Source organism: Palaemon carinicauda, chromosome 39 (genome assembly GCF_036898095.1).
Source record: "Palaemon carinicauda isolate YSFRI2023 chromosome 39, ASM3689809v2, whole genome shotgun sequence".
NCBI classification, from domain to species: Eukaryota; Metazoa; Arthropoda; class Malacostraca; order Decapoda; family Palaemonidae; genus Palaemon; species Palaemon carinicauda.
In genome coordinates, this window is record NC_090763.1 from 14,604,240 (window position 1) to 14,626,113 (window position 21,874).

At 45.8% G+C, this 21,874-nt stretch overlaps 2 protein-coding genes across 3 annotated transcripts in view; both read left to right on the forward strand.

Moving 5' to 3' along the window:
* LOC137631020 (uncharacterized) overlaps positions 1–21,874 on the forward strand; it is a 326,574-nt gene that overhangs the window by 164,412 nt on the left and 140,288 nt on the right. The gene's annotated exons all lie outside the window — the stretch shown is intronic.
* Positions 1–21,874, forward strand: part of LOC137631019 (testis-expressed protein 9-like) — a 93,346-nt gene that overhangs the window by 30,098 nt on the left and 41,374 nt on the right. The window contains exons 4-5 of the mRNA XM_068362568.1: positions 11,738–11,911; positions 15,706–15,840. Coding sequence (XP_068218669.1) covers positions 11,738–11,911; positions 15,706–15,840 — 309 coding nt within the window. The remainder of the gene's footprint in view (positions 1–11,737; positions 11,912–15,705; positions 15,841–21,874) is intronic.

The window sequence follows — 21,874 nt, forward strand, 5'->3', positions numbered from 1 at the left end:
GTGTGCTTGACAACAGCTAAAAGAGTAAGTGAGATCCACGCCTTCAGCAGGAACATAGTTTTCACATCTGAAACGGCTACATGTTCCTTGCAGCTCGGTTTTTTGCTAAAAACGAGCTTCCTTCACGTCCTTGGCCTAAGTCGTTCGAGATTCCAAGCCTGTCCAACTTGGTGGGGGACGAACTGGAGAGAGTACTTTGCCCAGTTAGAGCTCTTAGGTACTATCTAAAAAGGTCATAACCTTTACGAGGACAATCAGAAGCCTTTTGGTGTGCTATCAAGAAGCCTTCTCTTCCAAGGTCTAAGAACTCAGTTTCTTACCTATTCAGGCTCCTGATTAGGGAAGCACATTCTCATCTGAAGGAAGAAGACCTTGCTTTGCTGAAGGTAAGGACACATGAAGTGAGAGCTGTGGCTACTTCAGTGGCCCTCAAACAGAACCGTTCTCTGCAGAGTGTTATGGATGCAACCTATTGGAGAAGCAAGTCAGTGTTCGCATCATTCTATCTCAAAGATGTTCAGTCTCTTTACGAGAACTGCTACACCCTGGGACCATTCGTAGCAACGAATGCAGTAGTAGGCGGGGGCTCAGCCACTACATTCCCATAATCCCATAACCTTTTTAACCTTTCTCTTGAATACTTTTTATGGGTTGTACGGTCGGCTAAGAAGCCTTCCACATCCTTGTTGATTTGGCGGGTGGTCAATTCTTTCTTGAGAAGCGCCGAGGTTAAAGGTTGTGATGAGGTCCTTTAGTATGGGTTGCAGCCCTTTATACTTCAGCACCTAAGAGTCGTTCAGCATCCTAAGAGGACCGCTACGCTCAGTAAGGAAGACGTACTTAATAAAGGCAGAGTAATGGTTCAAGTCGTCTTCCTTACCAGGTACTTATTTATTTTATGTTATTTTTGAATAACTAATAAAATAAAATACGGGATACTTAGCTTCTTTGTTAACATATATGCTGGTCTCCACCCACCACCCTGGGTGTGAATCAGCTACATGATTATCGGGTAAGATTAATATTGAAAAATGTTATTTTCATTAGTAAAATAAATTTTTGAATATACTTACCCGATAATCATGATTTAATTGACCCACCCTTCCTCCCCATAGAGAACCAGTGGACCGAGGAAAAAATTGAGGTGGTGTTGACAAGAAGTACTGGAGTACCTGACCACAGATGGCGCTGTGGTGTTCACCCCCACCTGTATAGCGATCGCTGGCGTATCCCGTCCGTAGATTTCTGTCGGCAACAGAGTTGACAGCTACATGATTATCGGGTAAGTATATTCAAAAATTTATTTTACTAATGAAAATAAAATTTTTCCCCAATATTCATATACTACATGCTTTTAAATGCAACCTTGTTGACAGGAAGTATAGTATATGCTTTTAAGTGCACACATGTTGACAGGAAGTATAAGATAAGATTTTCTTCTTGCTCTTATATTAGCCCATTCAGAGTGCCAACGTGGTACCTCCGTATTGCAAAATATACAGTATCTTAATAAGCATATGAATGAAAATGTCATTTTTCTTTGATTTGATCGCTGGCTTTTTAGCACCTCGTTACTACCGTAGTTTGTGTCACTGGAATTTTGAGAGATTGGACAACACATTTTTTGTTATTCAAAATCATTTTGCTTACAGATAGCCAGGTGGAGGTCATCACTTTATTATAGTAAATTAGAGACTGAACAAGTCTTTGTAAAACCCAAATATGTTGATTAAAGTACTACAAGTGTGTGGTATGTATATAGTAATGGTAAGGATTGCAATTTGGAAGAAAGGTGTGCAGTGTCAGGGTTATTCAGAGAATGTGATTTTATCTTTCTTAAAGTATAAAGGAAGGAGAGAGAAGTAATTTAAAGACTGCAAGAGAGCTAGGAAACAATGAGGTAGATCAGGTCCTAACCGGTGTTGCCAAAGTGATGGGAATCTTTTTAGTCCTTGCGGATTCCAAACTGTCGTATCGGGCTGTGGGAAATCTGATGGAATTTAAAAATAGTTAATCAGTATTAGAGCTGTTATTGTATGAAACTTTAGAAACTTATGATTTTATAATTCATTATAATTCAAGTGCTCTCTAGATGATTTTATCAAGACAGTTTTATAGATGAATATGGGGAGGAACTTTACAGAGTAATCATGACTTGGAACATGAAATGTACATGTCAGAAATCTAGCCATCATCTCTCTCTTTAGATAATATGCTGAATGTAACAACTCTTGAGAATTGCTTACTGATTCTCAAGGTGTGAGTGGTCACCTGATCATTTTCAAAACAGTTCGTTTGTTTTCAGCATAGGTTACTAGTGAAATGGTCTCTGTGTTATCTAATTTTCATGTGTTTTTTTCCTCTGTAGAAATGAGTCCAAATTATCATCATCATTATTATCATTAATATTACTATTTCCTAAGCTACAACACTAGTTGAAAAAGAAGGCTACAAGACAAAGGGCTCCCACTGGGAAAAAGAACCCATAAAGAAATAAATAGAATAGAATAAAAATAATGAACAATTAATATAACCCATTTTAAGAACAATGAAAATTTTAAAATAGATCTTTCATATATAAACTAAAGAGAGACTTATGTCAACCTGTTCAACATAAAAACATTCACTGCAAGTTTGAACTTTTGAATTTCCACTGATTAACTGCCCAATTAGGAAGATCATTCCACAATTTAGTCATTGCTGGAATTACTTCCAGAATACTGTGTGGCTATGAGCCTTATGATATAAAAGGCATGACTATTAGGGTTAACGGCATATTTTGCACCATGCACTAATTTTAGCTAGATTTCCATTAAGGGATTCACCAATCCTAGATATACATTCAGATAATGGAATTGATCCAAAGAGAATAGCATCATCTGCACATGCAATAAGCTCATTTTCTAGGCCAAACCACATATCAAGTACTCCTTCTCCTACCTGTACTTGGTCTTGTTCTGCGGGAAATGCATGCCAAAAAATGCTCACAGGGATAGGATTGTCAATAAGCATAATTCCCAGTCTCATACTTGAAGGTCAAAATGAGGTTTACTCTACCTGTTGGCTGGGCGTCCGACTACCACCCGACAGTCAATCATTATTTACCTCATTAAAAGTTTTAAGAGTCATTTCCATCTTTGCTGAAGTCATACTCCTATTAAAGGTGTCAGGTTTGTATAGTTAGGAAAGATAAAAATTACTTTGAAAATTATTTTTTTGAAATTTTGTACATAGGCCAGTTTGAAGTGAATTTTCTTTTAATTTTCTCTCGTTTAAAAGTGAAGTAAAGTTAAATTGATTTCCTAGACTTTGACTTCGGGAAAGTTTTTACTGTACAGTAGTGAAGTTTATATTTTTAGAAGCTAGTTGAATTATATCAAGAATATTGGGAGTTAAATGGCAGGACAAGATTAAAAAGGAAACTATAAGAGAGATGACTTGAGTGCCCTATGTAGATGAGATCGTGGTGAGGGGTAGATGGAGATGGTTTGGATATGCTTTTCACACTCCCCAAGAGAGATTAGTTCACCAAACTTTCAACTGGGCTCTACAGTGGACTAGAGGAGTTGGAAGACCCAGGCCTACATGACTGAGGACTATGAAGCATGAGTAGTAAATGATGAATGGAGAAGTATTGATTTAAAAGCTGAAGATAGAGACGACTAGCAAAATTTAACCTAGGCCCTTTGTGTTAATAGGCGTAAGACAAAGGGCTCCCACTGGGAAAAAGAACCCATAAAGAAATAAATAGAATAGAATAAAAATAATGAATAATTAATATAACCCATTTTAAGAACAATGAAAATTTTAAAATAGATCTTTCATATATAAACTAAAGAGAGACTTATGTCAACCTGTTCAACATAAAAACATTCACTGCAAGTTTGAACTTTTGAATTTCCACTGATTAACTGCCCAATTAGGAAGATCATTCCACAATTTAGTCATTGCTGGAATTACTTCCAGAATACTGTGTGGCTATGAGCCTTATGATATAAAAGGCATGACTATTAGGGTTAACGGCATATTTTGCACCATGCACTAATTTTAGCTAGATTTCCATTAAGGGATTCACCAATCCTAGATATACATTCAGATAATGGAATTGATCCAAAGAGAATAGCATCATCTGCACATGCAATAAGCTCATTTTCTAGGCCAAACCACATATCAAGTACTCCTTCTCCTACCTGTACTTGGTCTTGTTCTGCGGGAAATGCATGCCAAAAAATGCTCACAGGGATAGGATTGTCAATAAGCATAATTCCCAGTCTCATACTTGAAGGTCAAAATGAGGTTTACTCTACCTGTTGGCTGGGCGTCCGACTACCACCCGACAGTCAATCATTATTTACCTCATTAAAAGTTTTAAGAGTCATTTCCATCTTTGCTGAAGTCATACTCCTATTAAAGGTGTCAGGTTTGTATAGTTAGGAAAGATAAAAATTACTTTGAAAATTATTTTTTTGAAATTTTGTACATAGGCCAGTTTGAAGTGAATTTTCTTTTAATTTTCTCTCGTTTAAAAGTGAAGTAAAGTTAAATTGATTTCCTAGACTTTGACTTCGGGAAAGTTTTTACTGTACAGTAGTGAAGTTTATATTTTTAGAAGCTAGTTGAATTATATCAAGAATATTGGGAGTTAAATGGCAGGACAAGATTAAAAAGGAAACTATAAGAGAGATGACTTGAGTGCCCTATGTAGATGAGATCGTGGTGAGGGGTAGATGGAGATGGTTTGGATATGCTTTTCACACTCCCCAAGAGAGATTAGTTCACCAAACTTTCAACTGGGCTCTACAGTGGACTAGAGGAGTTGGAAGACCCAGGCCTACATGACTGAGGACTATGAAGCATGAGTAGTAAATGATGAATGGAGAAGTATTGATTTAAAAGCTGAAGATAGAGACGACTAGCAAAATTTAACCTAGGCCCTTTGTGTTAATAGGCGTAGGAAGAGATGATGATGATGATGAATTATATGGTGTTCGTTAATTTTCAATATTTAACTTAGCCGGTGATTATATAAGCTGCAGCTCTGCTGCTCGACAGAAAACTCTACGTAAAAAATCCGCCAGCGATCGCTATGCAGGTAGGGGGTGTACTTCAACAGCGCCATCTGTCGTGCAGGTACTCAGTACTCATTGTAAACAAAGAACTCAATTTTCAATATTTAACTTAGCCGGTGATTATATAAGCTGCAGCTCTGCTGCTCGACAGAAAACTCTACGTAAAAAATCCGCCAGCGATCGCTATGCAGGTAGGGGGTGTACTTCAACAGCGCCATCTGTCGTGCAGGTACTCAGTACTCATTGTAAACAAAGAACTCAATTTTCTCTCTGTCGTGCTACCGGCAAGACCTACTAATTCGCTGTTGCTAACTGGATTTGTTTTCACAACTATTTGGTGAAGTACACGTTTCTAGTTTTGAGCTTTCGCTGTGCAGGCTTTCTCTTCAATAAATCCTTGCATTCTTTTTTTGATATCGGATTATTTGTTGATGACTTTGGATAGTTTTTGAATTCCCCTTTGACCAATTCAAAATGGCTGACCTTTCTCAAGTCCCTAAATTCAGGAAGTGTAATGCTAGGGACTGTTCAAGGCGTCTTCCGAAGGCCTCTATCGATCCTCACACCGTTTGTTCCAATTGTCGGGATAAAACCTGTCAATTGGAAGATCGATGTGAGGAATGCGTTGGGCTTTCGGAATTCGATTTTATCGAATTCCAGAAATATACACGTAGGCTAGAGAGAGATAGAGTCAGGAGAAGTTCATCTCGTTCCGTTGATTTTTCCTCTCCTCATGCCCCACAACCTATTCCTTCCCCTGTAGTAGTTGCTCCTAATCCCCCTTCTGGCACTCAGGAACCTTCGATGGCAGATATGATGCGTGCCATCCAAGCTCTGGGTGAGAGAGTTGAGTCCTTGGCTAGTGACCGTAACCAGCTCATGGCGGACGTCAAGGAGCTGAAGTGTAAGAGTGCAGTGGGAAGTGATAAAGTGAGTGATAGTGTTGTGGATAGTGTTGCGCTTGAGGGTTCGTCTGTTCGTGCCTGTCGTCCTCCTAGTCCGGGACCTCTTGCAAGCTCCCAAGTCCAGGGGAGAAGCAATGTCGTACGACCAAAGGGTTCGAGAGGCTTTAATCAGCGAACAGACGTTCCCTCCGTGGTTTCGGGCGTATCTACCCAAGATCGCCCCACCCACACAGAGACGAGAGAGCCCATTTATTCCTCGTCTGCGGAAGAGGTTTCTCGTAAGAAACCATGGACCAAGGTCTCACGACCTCTTAAGCGCAAGTCGGTCCCTTCCGCGCAAGTCCAACGGCCCAGTTGTAGCCACTGGGTCAGTTTGGACTCGCTGCAGTCTTCCGATGACTGCTCACCTCCTAAGAGAGGCAAAGCGGTACCGCCTCAGGCAGTTACACCGTCTGTCGCCGCACCTGCTCCTGCTCCTGCAGACCCTAAGTGGTCTTTGCTGCAGACCATGCAGTACCAATTAACGTCTCTGATGCAGGACTTTCGTGCGGAGAAGGTTGCTGCTGCACCAACCTCTTGCCTACAACCAACCACGGTTGTGCGTCCTGTGGACGCTGAGGCGACCTTCTTGCGCACTCCAGCTGAGAGAGTCCCGCCACCCATGCGTTCCAGTGTACCCTGCCAGCCGCATGTTGACGTTCAGCGACGCACGGAACCTTCCGTTGACGTTCGCGAGGTACAACAACCGTCAAAGTTGTTTTGTTTTGACGCGGTGCGTCAACCTCCGCAACCCAGTGTGGTGGCCTCTGCTCGCCCACATCAGACTAGACAGTCTGGAGTAGACGCTGTGCGTCCCCGCGCTGCTATGGTTGTTGCCAGCTCACAGACTGGGCAACAGTTCCATGACGTTGCGTCCGGTTCAGTCACGCGTGCACCCGTGCGACCGGACTCAGCTGACCAGCCGATACCTACTCCATTGCCGCTTCCTCCTCAATTCTCGGATGATGGACTCTCTGATGATGACGATGCGGCACACGTTGATGAACCACATTCGGACCTTGACGAGCCCAAGTCCACGCAACCCTCTTTGGACTTTAGAAAAGTTCTTGCTCTGTTCAAAGAGATGTTTCCGGACCAGTTTGTGTCTGTGGCTCCTCGCTCTCCTCCGTCAGAGTTTGCTTTAGGTACGCAGTCATCCTCGCCTGCCTTTACGAGACTCGTCGTCGCACGCTCGTCCAAGAGAGCTTTACGAGTTTTAGGAGATTGGATGCAGTCCAAAAAGAGTCTAGGGAAGACAGCCTTTACGTTTCCCCCTGCTAAACTCTCTTCCAGATCGAGCGTCTGGTATGCCACGGGAGAAGTTCTCGGCTTGGGAGTTCCTGCCTCTGCCCAGGGCGACTTCTCAAGTCTTGTAGACTCTCCCCGCAGGCTAGCCATGAGACGCTCTAAGATATGCTGGTCACCTTCGGACCTAGACCATCTGTTGAAAGGAGTATTTAGAGCCTTCGAGGTCTTCAACTTTTTGGACTGGTGTCTGGGAGCTTTGAGCAGGAAGATCTCCCCGACTGAGAAGGAATCTTCCTTGCTCATCATGTCCTGCATGGACAAGGCCATACGTGACGGATCTAGTGAGCTTGCGGCATCGTTCGTATCCGGAGTCCTCAAGAAGCGTGAGAACCTTTGCTCTTTCCTGTCAGCTGGAGTGACACCGTGTCAAAGATCAGAACTTCTGTTTGCTCCTCTCTCTAAGTACCTTTTTCCAGAGGACTTGATTAAGGAGATTGCTGCTTCTTTGATTCAGAAGGACACCCATGACCTGGTTGCGTCCTCTGCCCGCAAAGCCACCCCTTTGCCTACCTTGTCAAGACCAAGGATGGACACTCCAGCGTCCAGATTTATTCCGCCCTTTCGTGGCAGAGCCTCCAGCAGAGGAGGTGCTCGTGCCGAAGGGAGACGTGGGAAGAAGAAAGGAACCAAGTCCTTTAAAGGCAGAGTCTGACTGCCACCTTCTTCAGACAGCAGTGGGAGCCAGACTCAAGAACTTCTGGCAGACCTGGGAGAAGAGAGGCGCAGATGCACAATCTGTGAAGTTGCTCAGAGAGGGGTACAAGATCCCGTTTGTACGAAAACCCCCTCTAGCAACGTCTCCCATCGATCTCTCTCCCAGGTACAGAGAGGAAGACAAGAGACGAGCATTGAAACAGGAGGTGTCTCTCTTGCTAGAAAAGGGAGCGGTAGTCAAAGTCCTGGACCATCAAACCCCGGGCTTCTACAACCATCTCTTCTTAGTGGTAAAGAAGACAGGAGGGTGGAGGCCGGTGCTAGACGTCAGTGCGCTGAATGTCTTTGTCACAAAGCAGACGTTCGCCATGGAGACCTCAAAGTCCGTTCTAGCAGCGGTCAGAAAGGAAGACTGGATGGTCTCTTTAGACCTAAGGGACGCATACTTTCACGTCCCCATCCACCCAGACTCCCAACCTTTTCTGAGATTCGTTTACGAAAAGGTTGTCTACCAGTTTCAAGCCCTGTGCTTTGGCCTAAGCACAGCTCCTCTTGTGTTTACGAGGCTGATGAGGAATATAGCCAAATTCCTTCATTTAGCGGACATCAGAGCCTCCCTCTATTTGGACGACTGGCTTCTAAGAGCTTCTTCCAGTCGTCGCTGTCTGAAGGATCTAAAGTGGACTCTAGATCTGACCAAGGAATTGGGTCTCCTGGTCAATATGGAAAAGTCTCAAGTGGTCCCATCCCAAACTATTGTGTATTTAGGGATGGAGATTCACAGTCAAGCTTTTCGGGCTTTTCCGTCGGCCCCCAGAACAAGTCAAGCCCAGTTATGCATCCAGAACATGCTGAAGAAGGAACGATGTTCAGTCAGGCAGTGGATGAGTCTGATAGGGACACTATCATCCCTGGAACAGTTCGTATCGTTAGGAAGACTACACCTCCGTCCTCTTCAATATCACCTAGCTGTTTACTGGAAAAAGGACAAGGCGCTAGAAGCGGTCTCGATCCCCATTTCCGAGAAGATGAAGTCTTCCCTGACTTGGTGGAAGGACAGTATCAGCCTCAGAGAGGGTCTGCCCCTGGCTGTTCAGACTCCCAACCACGTTCTCTTCTCGGACGCATCGGACACGGGCTGGGGCGCGACATTAGACGGTCGGGAATGCTCGGGAACTTGGAACTCGAGTCAAAGGACAATGCATATCAACTGCAAGGAGCTACTGGCAGTTCATCTGGCCTTGAAAAGCTTCAAGTCTCTCCTTCAAGGCAAAGTGGTGGAGGTGAACTCGGACAACACCACGGCTTTGGCGTACATCTCCAAGCAAGGAGGGACCCACTCTATGACGTTGTACGAGATCGCAAGGGACCTCCTCACCTGGTCAAAAGATCTAAACATTTCTCTAGTAACGAGGTTCATCCAAGGCAACTTGAATGTCATGGCAGATTGCCTCAGTCGGAAGGGACAAATCATTCCAACAGAATGGACCCTACACAAGGATGTGTGCAAGAGACTGTGGGCCACATGGGGCCAGCCTACCATAGATCTCTTCGCAACCTCGATGACCAAGAGGCTCCCAATATATTGCTCACCAATCCCGGACCCAGCAGCAGTTCATATAGATGCCTTTCTCCTAGATTGGTCACATCTAGACCTATATGCATTCCCCCCGTTCAAGATTGTCAACAAGGTACTGCAGAAGTTCGCCTCTCACGAAGGGACAAGGTTGACGTTAGTTGCTCCCCTCTGGCCCGCGAGAGAATGGTTCACCGAGGTACTTCGATGGCTAGTGGACGTTCCCAGAACTCTTCCTCTAAGGGTGGACCTTCTACGTCAGCCACACGTAAAGAAGGTACACCAAGGCCTCCACGCTCTTCGTCTGACTGCCTTCAGACTATCGAAAGACTCTCGAGAGCTAGAGGCTTTTCGAAGGAGGCAGCCAGGGCGATTGCTAGAGCAAGGAGGACATCCACTCTTAGAGTCTACCAATCGAAGTGGGAAGTCTTCCGAAACTGGTGCAAGTCAGTATCAGTATCCTCGACCAGTACCTCTGTAACTCAAATAGCTGACTTCCTTTTATACCCGAGGAAAGAAAGATCTCTTTCAGCTCCCACTATCAAGGGTTACAGAAGCATGTTGGCATCAGTCTTCCGTCACAGAGGCTTAGATCTTTCCAACAACAAAGATCTACAGGACCTCCTTAAGTCTTTTGAGACCACGAAGGAGCGTCGTTTGGCTACACCTGGTTGGAATTTAGACGTGGTACTAAGATTCCTCATGTCAGAAAGGTTCGAGCCGCTACAATCAGCCTCCTTTAAAGATCTCACTTTAAAGACTCTTTTCCTGGTTTGCTTAGCCACAGCTAAAAGAGTCAGTGAGATTCACGCCTTCAGCAGGAACATCGGATTTTCATCTGAAACGGCTACATGTTCTTTACAACTTGGTTTTCTAGCCAAAAACGAGCTACCATCTCGTCTTTGGCCGAAATCGTTCGATATTCCAAGCCTATCAAATATGGTTGGAAATGAACTAGAAAGAGTCTTATGCCCTGTTAGAGCTCTTAAGTTCTATTTAAGACGAACTAAACCTTTACGAGGACAGTCAGAAGCTTTATGGTGTTCTGTTAAGAAACCATCTTTGCCTATGTCAAAGAATGCTTTATCCTATTTTATCAGACTGTTAATACGAGAAGCTCATTCCCATCTGAGTGAGGAAGACCAAGCTTTGCTGAAGGTAAGGACACATGAAGTTAGAGCTGTCGCAACTTCAGTGGCCTTTAAACAAAATAGATCTCTGCGAAGTATAATGGACGCAACCTATTGGAGAAGCAAGTCAGTGTTCGCGTCTTTTTATCTTAAAGATGTCCAGTCTCTTTACGAGAACTGCTACACCCTGGGACCATTCGTAGCAGCGAGTGCAGTAGTGGGTGAGGGCTCAACCACTACATTCCCCTAATTCCATAACCTTTTTAATCTTTCTCTTGAAATGTTTTTATTGTTGTTTTTGGGTTGTCCGGAAGGCTAAGAAGCCTTTCGCATCCTGGTTGATTTGGCGGGTGGTCAAATTCTTTTCTTGAGAAGCGCCTAGATTAGAGGTTTTGATGAGGTCCTGTAGTATGGGTTGCAACCCTTCATACTTCAGATCCTAGGGGTCGCTCAGCATCCTAAGAGGATCGCGAGGCTCCGTAAAGAAGACGTACTTAAAAAGGCAGAGTAATTGTTCAAGTCGACTTCCTTACCAGGTACTTATTTATTTTATGTTTGTTATTTTGATAACTGCTAAAATGAAATAAAAAATCCTTAGCTCATAATAATGTAAACATTTATTGCTGGTCTCTACCCACCCCCCTGGGTGTGATTCAGCTTATATAATCACCGGCTAAGTTAAATATTGAAAAATGTTATTTTGATAATAAAATAAATTTTTGAATATACTTACCCGGTGATTATATATTAAAGGACCCTCCCTTCCTCCCTAATAGAGACGCAGTGGACCGAGGAGAAAATTGAGTTCTTTGTTTACAATGAGTACTGAGTACCTGCACGACAGATGGCGCTGTTGAAGTACACCCCCTACCTGCATAGCGATCGCTGGCGGATTTTTTACGTAGAGTTTTCTGTCGAGCAGCAGAGCTGCAGCTTATATAATCACCGGGTAAGTATATTCAAAAATTTATTTTATTATCAAAATAACATTTTTTTTTTTCATAATTACTAAGATAAATATATTCATTGTCACACTGTACTGAGCCTATTTTGCAGACTCAGGCAAAGCAGGAGGCCCTTTCAAGTCTCCAGGCAGCTGAAAAGACCAGGCGTGTTATGTCCAAACAACTACAGACCACCCAGCAGGAATCAGCTAGGCTTTGTAAGTCTAACAAGCATCTGTCAGAGCGAGTCAAAGAACTCACGGGCGAATGCCAGATGCTGCGGAAGGTAGGTCTCCTTTTTTCTCATGTTTATGTTTAACTTGTTCTTATATGGATACAAACCTTCCGTCTTTTAATTAAGATTTTGTTTTAGTGCAAACTGTAATGGGTTTTGCATCGTTAACAAGGTAGTTAGCTACCGAATGCTGGTGCGAGGGCTTTGCGCCCATATGCCAATTAGCTAGACTAACACTTTTGACTTTGACCACAGCAAGTACGGATATACTATAGCTTATTAAACCTCCTGTTTTATATTTAAATTTTCTTTTCTAGATTGAATACCTTTTGCATGTAGTGATAGATGAAAAGATTAAGAAATGCACAGGCAAGAGTGGAAAGGTTTGAGAGTAAATAATGTTAATCCCCATAAACTACTCTTTTTGTAGGAGATATAATTTTTCACAGTCATTCCCTTGTGATGAGTGCAGCTCATGGCCTCCTCTGCAGAGGACTGAGTTCTCCAAGAAGAGGCTTTGGTAAAGCCTAATTTGGTGTTTAAAAATCTCTAGAGCTCATTCTTGTCCCGGATTAATACTCAGCGTGCTGTGTCTCCTTTGAGTTCTCATCAAGCTGAGATCTCAGAGAGTACTAGCCGGAGTTGAGGTGGTCTTGGATCTACCTCAGAGCAAGAATCAGGACGTGCAAAAGTATTGCCCTTCCTCAGTGAGGGTTATACTCCATCTCACCCTAAAAGCTTACTGATTGCCATTAAAACTGTCACAGAGGTCCTTGGCCTGAGGAAGCATTGGCCCTCCTTAGGCTTACAAGTTGCACCATCAAGGAATAAGGTAAAATAGATCTTGGCCACTACCAAGTTGCCTCCTGTGTCCCCAGTCCCAATAAACCCAGTTAATGTGTCCTGTGACATCTGTAAAATCATTGTCAGTAAAAGGCACAGTATACTTTTCTATTTACCCGAAGACTGAACTGCAGTTCCTGTTGGATAATCCTCTGTGGCTTCTTCTTTTTGGGTGAGTGTCATTGATGGTTGGCCAGACCTCAACTCCTCTGAATTATGTAGAGCCTCAGAAGAAGTATGGCAAGTGGAAGATGTGAATCCACTCCTACTCTTCTAGCTCTTCTTCCTCCTCCTCTTATTGTAATAATTTATACAGATTTTTAGTTTATTTCACAAGCTTTGATTAATTTTATTAATTTATTGTTTTAATTATTTTAATCCCTTCTTATTTCACATTTAGATGTTATTGTATGTAGGTTGTGTGATTGGTTTTATAAGTTAAAATGATACCAAATGTTGTGAGAGTACGAGTATGATTGATTAATTTGCATTATACAGCACTGAATGGCCTTTGATGCCTCAGTGCTTGGCTTAATGCCTAAATTTTATATTCATTTCAATTCCTTCTCCTCTTCCTCTTCTTCTTCTGATGCTTCTTCTCTGGAGAAGAAGAAAGAGAAGGCGAATCATAAGAAGTATCTTGAAATTTGAAGCACTCTCTCTCCTTTTGTATGGAAAAGAGAAAGAGCTCTTGTATTCTGACTATGTAAGGGAAGATGATGCGGACCGTGGTGCTGGTTTGTATGCACCAGGTACTGGTGCACTGTCTTGTATGGGATGGTGCACGCTCTGTCAGGCAGGTGCTTGAAGAGAATCATTGCGTTAACCTTTTTTTTTTCTACGTACGATAGGGAATTTGGTCCTCTGTCTAAGGGGCTCGTATGCTTGTCGATATGTTTCTGTACATACTTTTGATCGTAAACAATCACATGTCAATCTCTGACTGGTCTCAGTGCGACTCATACTCACACTGAGACATTCCTTATGTACTTGCAATTGGAAACAGTCTGGTGTCACATAGTGACTGGTCATAGTGCACTGTATTTGCTAGTCATGGAGGGCTGCCAACTTCATCAGGAGAAGAAAAGGAAAAAAATATCTCTTCTGTCTGACCAAATTGTGAGTGCTAGAGACAATTCTGTCTTTGAAGTGGCCAGATCCATCATTGTCCCTGAATGAGTACTGTCCCTGTCGTTTCAGTTTGGAGTCTCCCAAGTGTTCTGCCAAGTTCTTGTCCTTTGGAAAGGATGAGGAGACTCAGGGATCTGTCTCTTTATAGGCACCCAACCTTGGATTGGTGCCAGTGCTGACGAAGAACCCAGAGTTAGAGTGCTCCTTTATCAACGTATCTTACCCTCATTTGTGAATGCAGTGGAGAGTGTGGCATTTATTACATATGTGTCTTCTGTCATTAACTGATCTAAGGCCTCCCTGGAGCTACCATGGCTGGATCTTGCTAATGTAGCCTTGAACAGGGTGAATGGATCCGAGAGTTCTCTCTTTGTTTAGCCAGTCAAGAAAGATCCTGCCTCCTGCACTCACCTGGCAGAGGAGGTTCTAATTGCTAGAGGATAGTAATCTAACATTGTGTGCGCTGATGGCAGGACTTCAAGGGGAGAAATTTAGAGAAGAAGGCATGTCATTCCCAACTTATGAGGTAGTGCCCATGGATGCTTCATCCACGGTCAATCCGAGTGGCTAAGTACATTGTGCAGGTGAAGGATTTGTCCAATCATGCTACAAGTAAAGGATGCTGGTACTGTCTGGTGGAAAGGCAGTGACTTTCTTGGCTGACCTGATAGCTAGCAAATGGTCGAACTGGGTGTTGAAGAGGAGGGATGAAATGTCACGATTCTCACTGCAGGCACAGAAATGACATTGGCACTCAGGAATGTCTCGGTGCTAGGAGCCCTGTCACTCTCTCTGTAAATTGACATTGAGGCTGCAGCAAAAAATAGGTAGAATGAGATTCAGGACTCCCTGATCCTTCATGTGTTTTCCAACAGCCAGGGTCCTTTGAAGGCAACCAAGACCAAGCCTTTGGTTTTGGGAATTAAGAGAGCTATAGCTTCCTTCAGAGCCCAATCATCCAGTCTCCCTTTCTTCTAAGAAAGGGTCAAATGCTTCTCCACCTTCTCTTTACCCAATAATGTGTCTGCTTTCATTGCAGAATTATGAACAGTACCACAATTATATATAATTATTGTATCATTGAATCTGAAAGTGCATTAAAAGACCCCTCAAAAATATTTTCCTAAAATCTCTTTGTCTAACGGATCGAGTTTCAGTTCCTCATTATATAGAACTTTTTCTTTCTTCTTAGATTACCCCATCTTTTGTGCAACATTTGCACTTAAGCTGTTAGACCATAATAAATTATATAGATCTGATATGTATTGAAATATTTTGGATCCCTGCATATTTATGTATTAAAGGAAATGAGGATGCTGATGAAGCAGCCATTATTAGGAGTAAATAAGATATACATATTCCTGCCAGTGATTTGTTACCATCTCAAAAACATATCATAATAGGCAAATGACATATTGTAGAATCATGAATCTGACTAAAGGAAATGAGAACAGACTTGACCTATTGTTTGATTGTGGTGATCATTCCAGAAAAAGCATCACTTTACGATAAGACTATGGCTTATTATAATTGGTCACACACATTTGGCTCTTGTCTATTTAAGGATAGCCCACATAATCAAATTGCGGAATAGCTTGTTTTCAAGAGTACAAAAGTTTGTCGAAATTATGTACAGTATTTTGTTTCAATGTTACTAAAGTGGTTCTATACATTTTTAAAAATGGATTTTTGGAGAGCTATTTGGAAATTTCATACCAATACCATTTGTTTTGTATTTGAAATACTCTATCATGTACTGGATGATGCAATATATTTTTTTATTATCGGTAGTTTCTTCTTTCAATATATAAAAGATGAACATGTTATTTGAGCATTAATTATTTAATAGTATGTTGCTTCTCTCTTTCCAGGAATTATCAAATAGTAAGCAGAGTCATTGCGAACAAAAAAGTGCCCAGACTTCATCTCGTGCTCAACTAACACGTTTACGAGCTGAAAATACTACCCTCAAAGAACAGATAGGTGATCTGAAGAAGAAGCATAAGGTACTTTATAAAGGCTATCTCTTCTCTAATACAGTATAGGTTTCCTTTGATGAAAAGAAGAGGTTTATATTATACAGTAGTGCATGCCCTAGTGTGATGTGTTTTGATATACAGTAAAATGAACTATCAGTTAAGGTTTGTTCCTACGAAAATACAAACCTTTTGTCCTTTAAGATAGGGAATATCTTCAGTGGAAGTCAGAATTGCCCCTAAATTTATTAATGAGGTAGCTAACGACAGCTGGTGTACATGGCGGAGTATTCCCCACACACCTTTCTGTCAAAGACTTCACTTTTGTCTTTAGCTAAATAAAAATGTGATTGTACTATTGCGACCTTACCAGAGTATTTATTCTTTTTTTTTTCATACTTTTCAGAAAGTGCATTATTGTTTCTTAAATGTGAAGGGAAAAGGGTAGGCATTGCACAACCGGTTTAGGTTAAGCGGCTATTGACCCACACTCTCTCTGTTTCTTGTATTGGGCATGGTATATGCTTTGAGGAGGGAGAAGAAGGCTAAGTCCTGTGTGGTGTCAGGCTGGGCAACACTCAAGATAATGCAGAAGAATCTTTATTTTTTTTTTCTATCTTCATTGAGTTCATCTATTGCTGAGGCTTCTATGCATACACTTGTGGCTTGGTATATGAAGAGTATGTGGCAGGAGTGGGGAAATCTTGGGTCTAAGTCAGCAAGTTTTTGAAGCATTCGTCTAAGTCAGCAAGTTTTTGAAGCACTGGTGGAGAGTGGAGTTACCCTCACAAAAATCCAGTAGGTTCTGGAATCTCTTGTAGGCATGCACACTGTTGCTGATGAATTAGACCTAAGGAAGGCTTGGTCTTATGGAGGTCTAGTAGGTAGGCTCTTGAAATCTTTTGTTGAGTGAGCTGGTAACTAATGCTACCTCACCCCTAGTGTTCCTAGTATTACTAGCCTCAGTGGTAACCCCAGTGATTGCAGGTTTGATGGCTGTGCTAGTGACCCTATTGGTGATCCCAGCAGTGTGCTCAAAACCCAAGAGGTCTGTAAATAGACTTCCACCTTGTGATTGTGACCAAAAGGGCAAAAGAAGGCTCCTGCATTGGTCGTGGTAGTACCGAAGCCTAATGGTTGTAAGAAAGTCTTGAGGGCCTTAAAACTTGTTCATTTAGCCCATGTGGCCATCTACTCTGTGCCAATTCCTTCACTGCTGCGCACACCCATCTTTGTATCCCCCCCCTGCGCCTGTTATCCCTGTTCCTGTACCCCTGTACTTGCTAAGCTACAACCCTTGTTGGAATAGCCCAGCGAGGAAAGGAAATAACTAAATAAAGTACAAGAGAATTAATTACCAATTAAAATAGAATTTGTTCCGACACAAATACTCACCGAGAACTACTTTTCTGTGGAGTCACTTGGTGACCTCTCAATCTCGACCAAGGTTTTCCCGCCGTTACCCCCCTTACCCCGCTCTATATAGGTTTACCCCCGCCGCCAGAGAATGCGCCCTGAGGGCAGGATTAGGGCAGGTCACTGCCTCTCTGGGTCAGCATCGCCATTAAGTTCTTGGTCGTGAGATGTGAAACATCTCACTCTCTTGCTCTCTCGATCCTTTGGCGCGTTTGTGATTCCACGTGTTTCCAGTGTGGGGACTTGTGTTTTTCTTGCGTAGTGCGTTATTCGCAAGTCTTTCAGTGCGTTCCCCCTGCGTATATCCCAGTGTACTTATAACTCGCTAGTGTTGGCCCTTCGTGTGCGAACGATGGAGCATGTGCGTCGTTGCCCTGGTCCTAGAGCCGGAAAGTCGTGTGGGGCTTTCCTCTCTAAACCAGAAGTAGACCCTCACTCCCTTTGTTCCACGTGCAGGGGGAAAGTTTGCTCCACCGCAGACACGTGTCCGGAGTGCGTAAGCTGGGATGATATACAGTGGGTACGGTACAGTACCAAAAAGAAGAAGTCTTCTAAGCGTTCCCCCAGAAAAGTTAGTGGCGTTTCTTCTTTACCGTCGGTCAGTGATCGGTCCGACGAATCCTCGGCTTCTCCGTCTCCTTCGCAGAGGAGAGGGCAGCAAGCCCCCAGTGTTGTGATTAGTCATAGCATTCTTCCCGGTGAACCCAGTGTGAGGGAAGAACCAAGGGCAGGCCCCTCTAGAGATAACGGAGGGTCCGGTAGTGCTTCGGGTGATTCAGGCCTCGTGGCAGGGGACCACGCGTCCTCAGAAGACCCCGTATGGGGCAGTGTCGTTATTTCAGAGTCTCCACCGCCCTCGTGGGCCGGTGCGTCGGGCTCTCCCCCGCCAGAGGACAGTCACGCTAGAGTTCGCCGCCTGAGTAGCGATGCTTTCGGGTGGAAGTTGCCGAAAACACCGAGGAGGTCACCGCTAAGAATGGACATGACCCTGGACCCCTGGCCCCCTGGCATGGATAGAGTAGACTCAGTGCTGACGATCTCCACAGCGGTCCCCGAAGACTTCCTCCAACATCCAATCTCGGACGTCCGACGGCGAAGAGCTTCCCCCACGCATCACGCGGGCAGCCGTTACACGAGGAACGTGGCTCCCTCGGACTCGTCAGAGATAGATTCATCCTCCGGGGGAGAAGTCAGGGAGAAACGGTGCGGGAAGAGAGAGCGGTCCGAAAGCGATCGTTCCCGCTCCAGGTCAAGGTCGCGACACAGCAGGAAGCGCCCCCGCTCTCACTCCCGTAAGTATAGGAGAGATGCCTCTCCCGGCGGCGCTTGGGTCTACGTCCCTTCAGGAGAGTCCAAGAGGCTCCACTCTCCAGACTCTCGGTCCAGTGAACGAGCGTCTAGGCTGCCGCTCCCTACGCACAGCCTAGAACCGCTCGACCTGCCACGCAGGAAAGACCTCGCTCAAAAGCATAAGTCCTCGAGGCCTCCGGTTCACCCCGCCCAGCGGGATGAAACGCGCTTCTTTGAAGGCAGCCTGACCGAACCAGCCCTGCTGGTGCGGTCATCGAGCAAGAAGGATCGGTTCCCGTTGTTGGGTCAGCCCACCGGGACCGTGTCCTCGGCTTCCAGAGCCTTGGGGCAACCGAGGGCCCTCCCTGAGCCGGTGGCACCTGCCTTACGGCGAGATCCACCCTCCTACGGAGCTCCCTACGGTTACGGGTCGACCTCCCTGGACCCAAGAGGAGGACGCCCGGTCTACCGCCCAAGCAACCCGGCACCCCCACGCCAGGCCGAGGCCTCGGCTGACGGAGGCGAGGCTCCCCCGTCGGAGGACTCCGCGTACAGAAGGGTGGTGGGTCTCATCAGGAGGCTCCATGGGATCGCAGAACCCTCGACTCCTAAGGTGAATTCCTGGAGGTCAAGCCTCCTGAGATTCACGCACCACGACGCCCTTCCGAAGTCCTCCCTGGCCCTTCCTCTTGCCCCAGACCTAGTACTGGGACAAGAGTACATAGATAACTTGGTGGCCAGCAATGCGGAGGCCCCCAAGTCCCAGAGTGCCTCAAAACTGCTCCAGGGCCTCAAGACGCAAGGGAAGGTGTATATTCCTGAAGGGCGGCGCCCAGGCCCCTGTAAAGTCGACCCGGCCTTAGACATCCTGGGACAAGGCGGCTCGGACGAAAGGGCCGCTTCAGCCCCGGTTTCCTTCTCGCCTATGGAAGCCGCCATGATGGAGGAGATGTCAAGGGACCTGGTGAACGTCTCCTCATGGCTGGACTGGTGGGCCTCCACGTTGGTGAACGTGCAAGCCTCCATCGACCCCGAAGATCCAGAGCAGCAGAGTCTCCTGACGGACCTTCTCACCTCCGGGGGGAAAACTCTCAAGTTTCTGGCGTACCAAGCGCTCGCCTTGACGGCCAACTGGGTACTTAGAAAACGTGACACAGTTCTCTCTAAGTTGTCGAAGAAGATCCCGGACAGAGAGGCCCGAGCTGTGCGTAGCCTACCCTTAGGGGGTGAGTCTCTGTTCCCTTTAAAGGAACTGGAAGTTCTAATGGAGAAGGTGTCCAAGAGGAGAGAGGCCAACGTCCCCAGACAAGCGTCTTCCAGAAGGCCGCCATACAGGAGATCAGCCTCGGATAGCGCCGTGACTCCTCAGGCCGCCCCCAGCTCTTCGAGGAGGGACGCCCCTTCCTCCTCCTGGACAACAACTCCGCAGCCCTCCCGCAGAGGAGCACCAGCTTCTGCCAGCTCCTTCAGGTCGGGTTACTCCGCCTCGAAGAGAGGCAGATCAGGCCGCCCCTCTAGGAGAAGGTAGAGGGAGAGGCCCCCTACTCCCGCCCAAGCCTCGGGTTGGGGGATGCCTCGGACCTCATTGGCAAGCATGGAAAACACAAGGGGCGGATCCTTGGACGGTGTCCGTCCTGAAAGAAGGCTACAGGCTCCCCTTCATAGCGGACCCACCCCCTCTTATTCCAGCCAGCCAGACAGAATGGTTGGCCCCCAGGGACCCGATGAAAAGGGCCACCCTTCAAGGAGAGGTTTCCTCCATGTTAGAGAAAGGGGCCATGGAAGAAGTCCTTCTCCCAGGCCCGGGCTTCTACAGCCGCCTGTTCCTGGTAGAGAAAGTAACGGGGGGGTGGAGACCCGTGATAGACCTGTCGGCCCTCAACAAGTTCGTCAAGAAGACGGACTTCAAGATGGACACCCCGAAATCCGTCCTGATGTCCTTGAGGGAGAAAGATTACATGATGACGGTCGACCTCAAGGACGCATACTTCCAGATCCCTGTCCACCCGTCGAGTCGGAAGTTCCTCCGGGTAAAATGGGGTTCCCAGATCCTGCAGTTCAAGACCCTTTGCTTCGGCCTGTCGACGGCCCCTCAAGTGTTCACGAGGGTCTTCGCGACGGTCTCAGTGTGGGCTCACGAACGAGGTATCCGTCTCATCAGATACCTAGACGACTGGTTGCTCCTTTCCAACTCAAAGGCCCTCTTGGAGGAGCAAGGGAGGAACCTCCTCCAGTTCTGCAGGAATCTGGGAATCATTATCAATCTGGAAAAATCGAACTTAACGCCATCCAACAGAATGGGATACTTGGGTATGACGTTGGACACCGTGCAGGGGAAGGTCTTCCCCTCGGAAGACAGGATACGGAACCTCAATCACATCATTCAGCCGTTCCTGTCAGAACATTCCAGGAGGGCGAAAGACTGGCAGAGACTGATAGGTCACCTGGTCTCATTAGAGAAACTGGTTCCCCAAGGGAAGATGCGGCTCAGACCCGTGCAATGGAACCTCAAGGGCCTCTGGTCCCAGACAGGTGCTCAGAAGCCGTTGATTCCTGTCCTTCCAGACACGAGAACAGCCCTAGAATGGTGGCACTGCCAGTCGAACTCCCTCAAGGGGATGCCCCTCGGGTCCTGTCCCCCCGAGTACCTCCTGTTCACAGACGCCTCCAACCTAGGGTGGGGAGCCCACCTTCGGGAGGAGACAGCAAGCGGTACCTGGTCGGAGAACGAAAGACATCTCCACATCAACGTCCTAGAGCTAAAAGCAGTCCAGAAGGCATGTCTGCACTTTGCAAGTCGGTTGAGGGGAAACACCGTGGCCTTAATGTGCGACAACGCCACGGTGGTAGCCTACATAAAGAAGCAAGGGGGCATGAGATCGAAGGAACTGTGCGACCTCACCATAATCATCCTGCATTGGGCGGACGAGCAGCAGGTGGTACTGCTAGCAAGGTTCATTCCCGGGAAGAGAAACGTGCTAGCCGACAGCCTCAGCAGAATGGGTCAGATAGTGGGGACAGAGTGGTCCCTACACCCGGAAATAGCCAGACTCATCATTCAACGCTGGGGCTCCCCGGTGATGGACCTCTTTGCAACAAAGCTCAACGCCAAGCTACCGGTCTATTGCTCCCCGGTACCAGACCAAAGAGCAGCCCTAGAAGACGCCTTCCAGCACAAGTGGGACAACTTGGACGTGTACGCTTTCCCCCCCTTCACGCTGATAAGGCAGGTACTCAACAGAGTAAGAGCCTCCCAAAACCTAAGGATGACTTTGGTAGCGCCCTGGTGGCCGGAGAGGGAGTGGTTCGCAGATCTAAAAGACCTGGCAAGCCAACCGCCTTGGCCTCTGCCCACCAG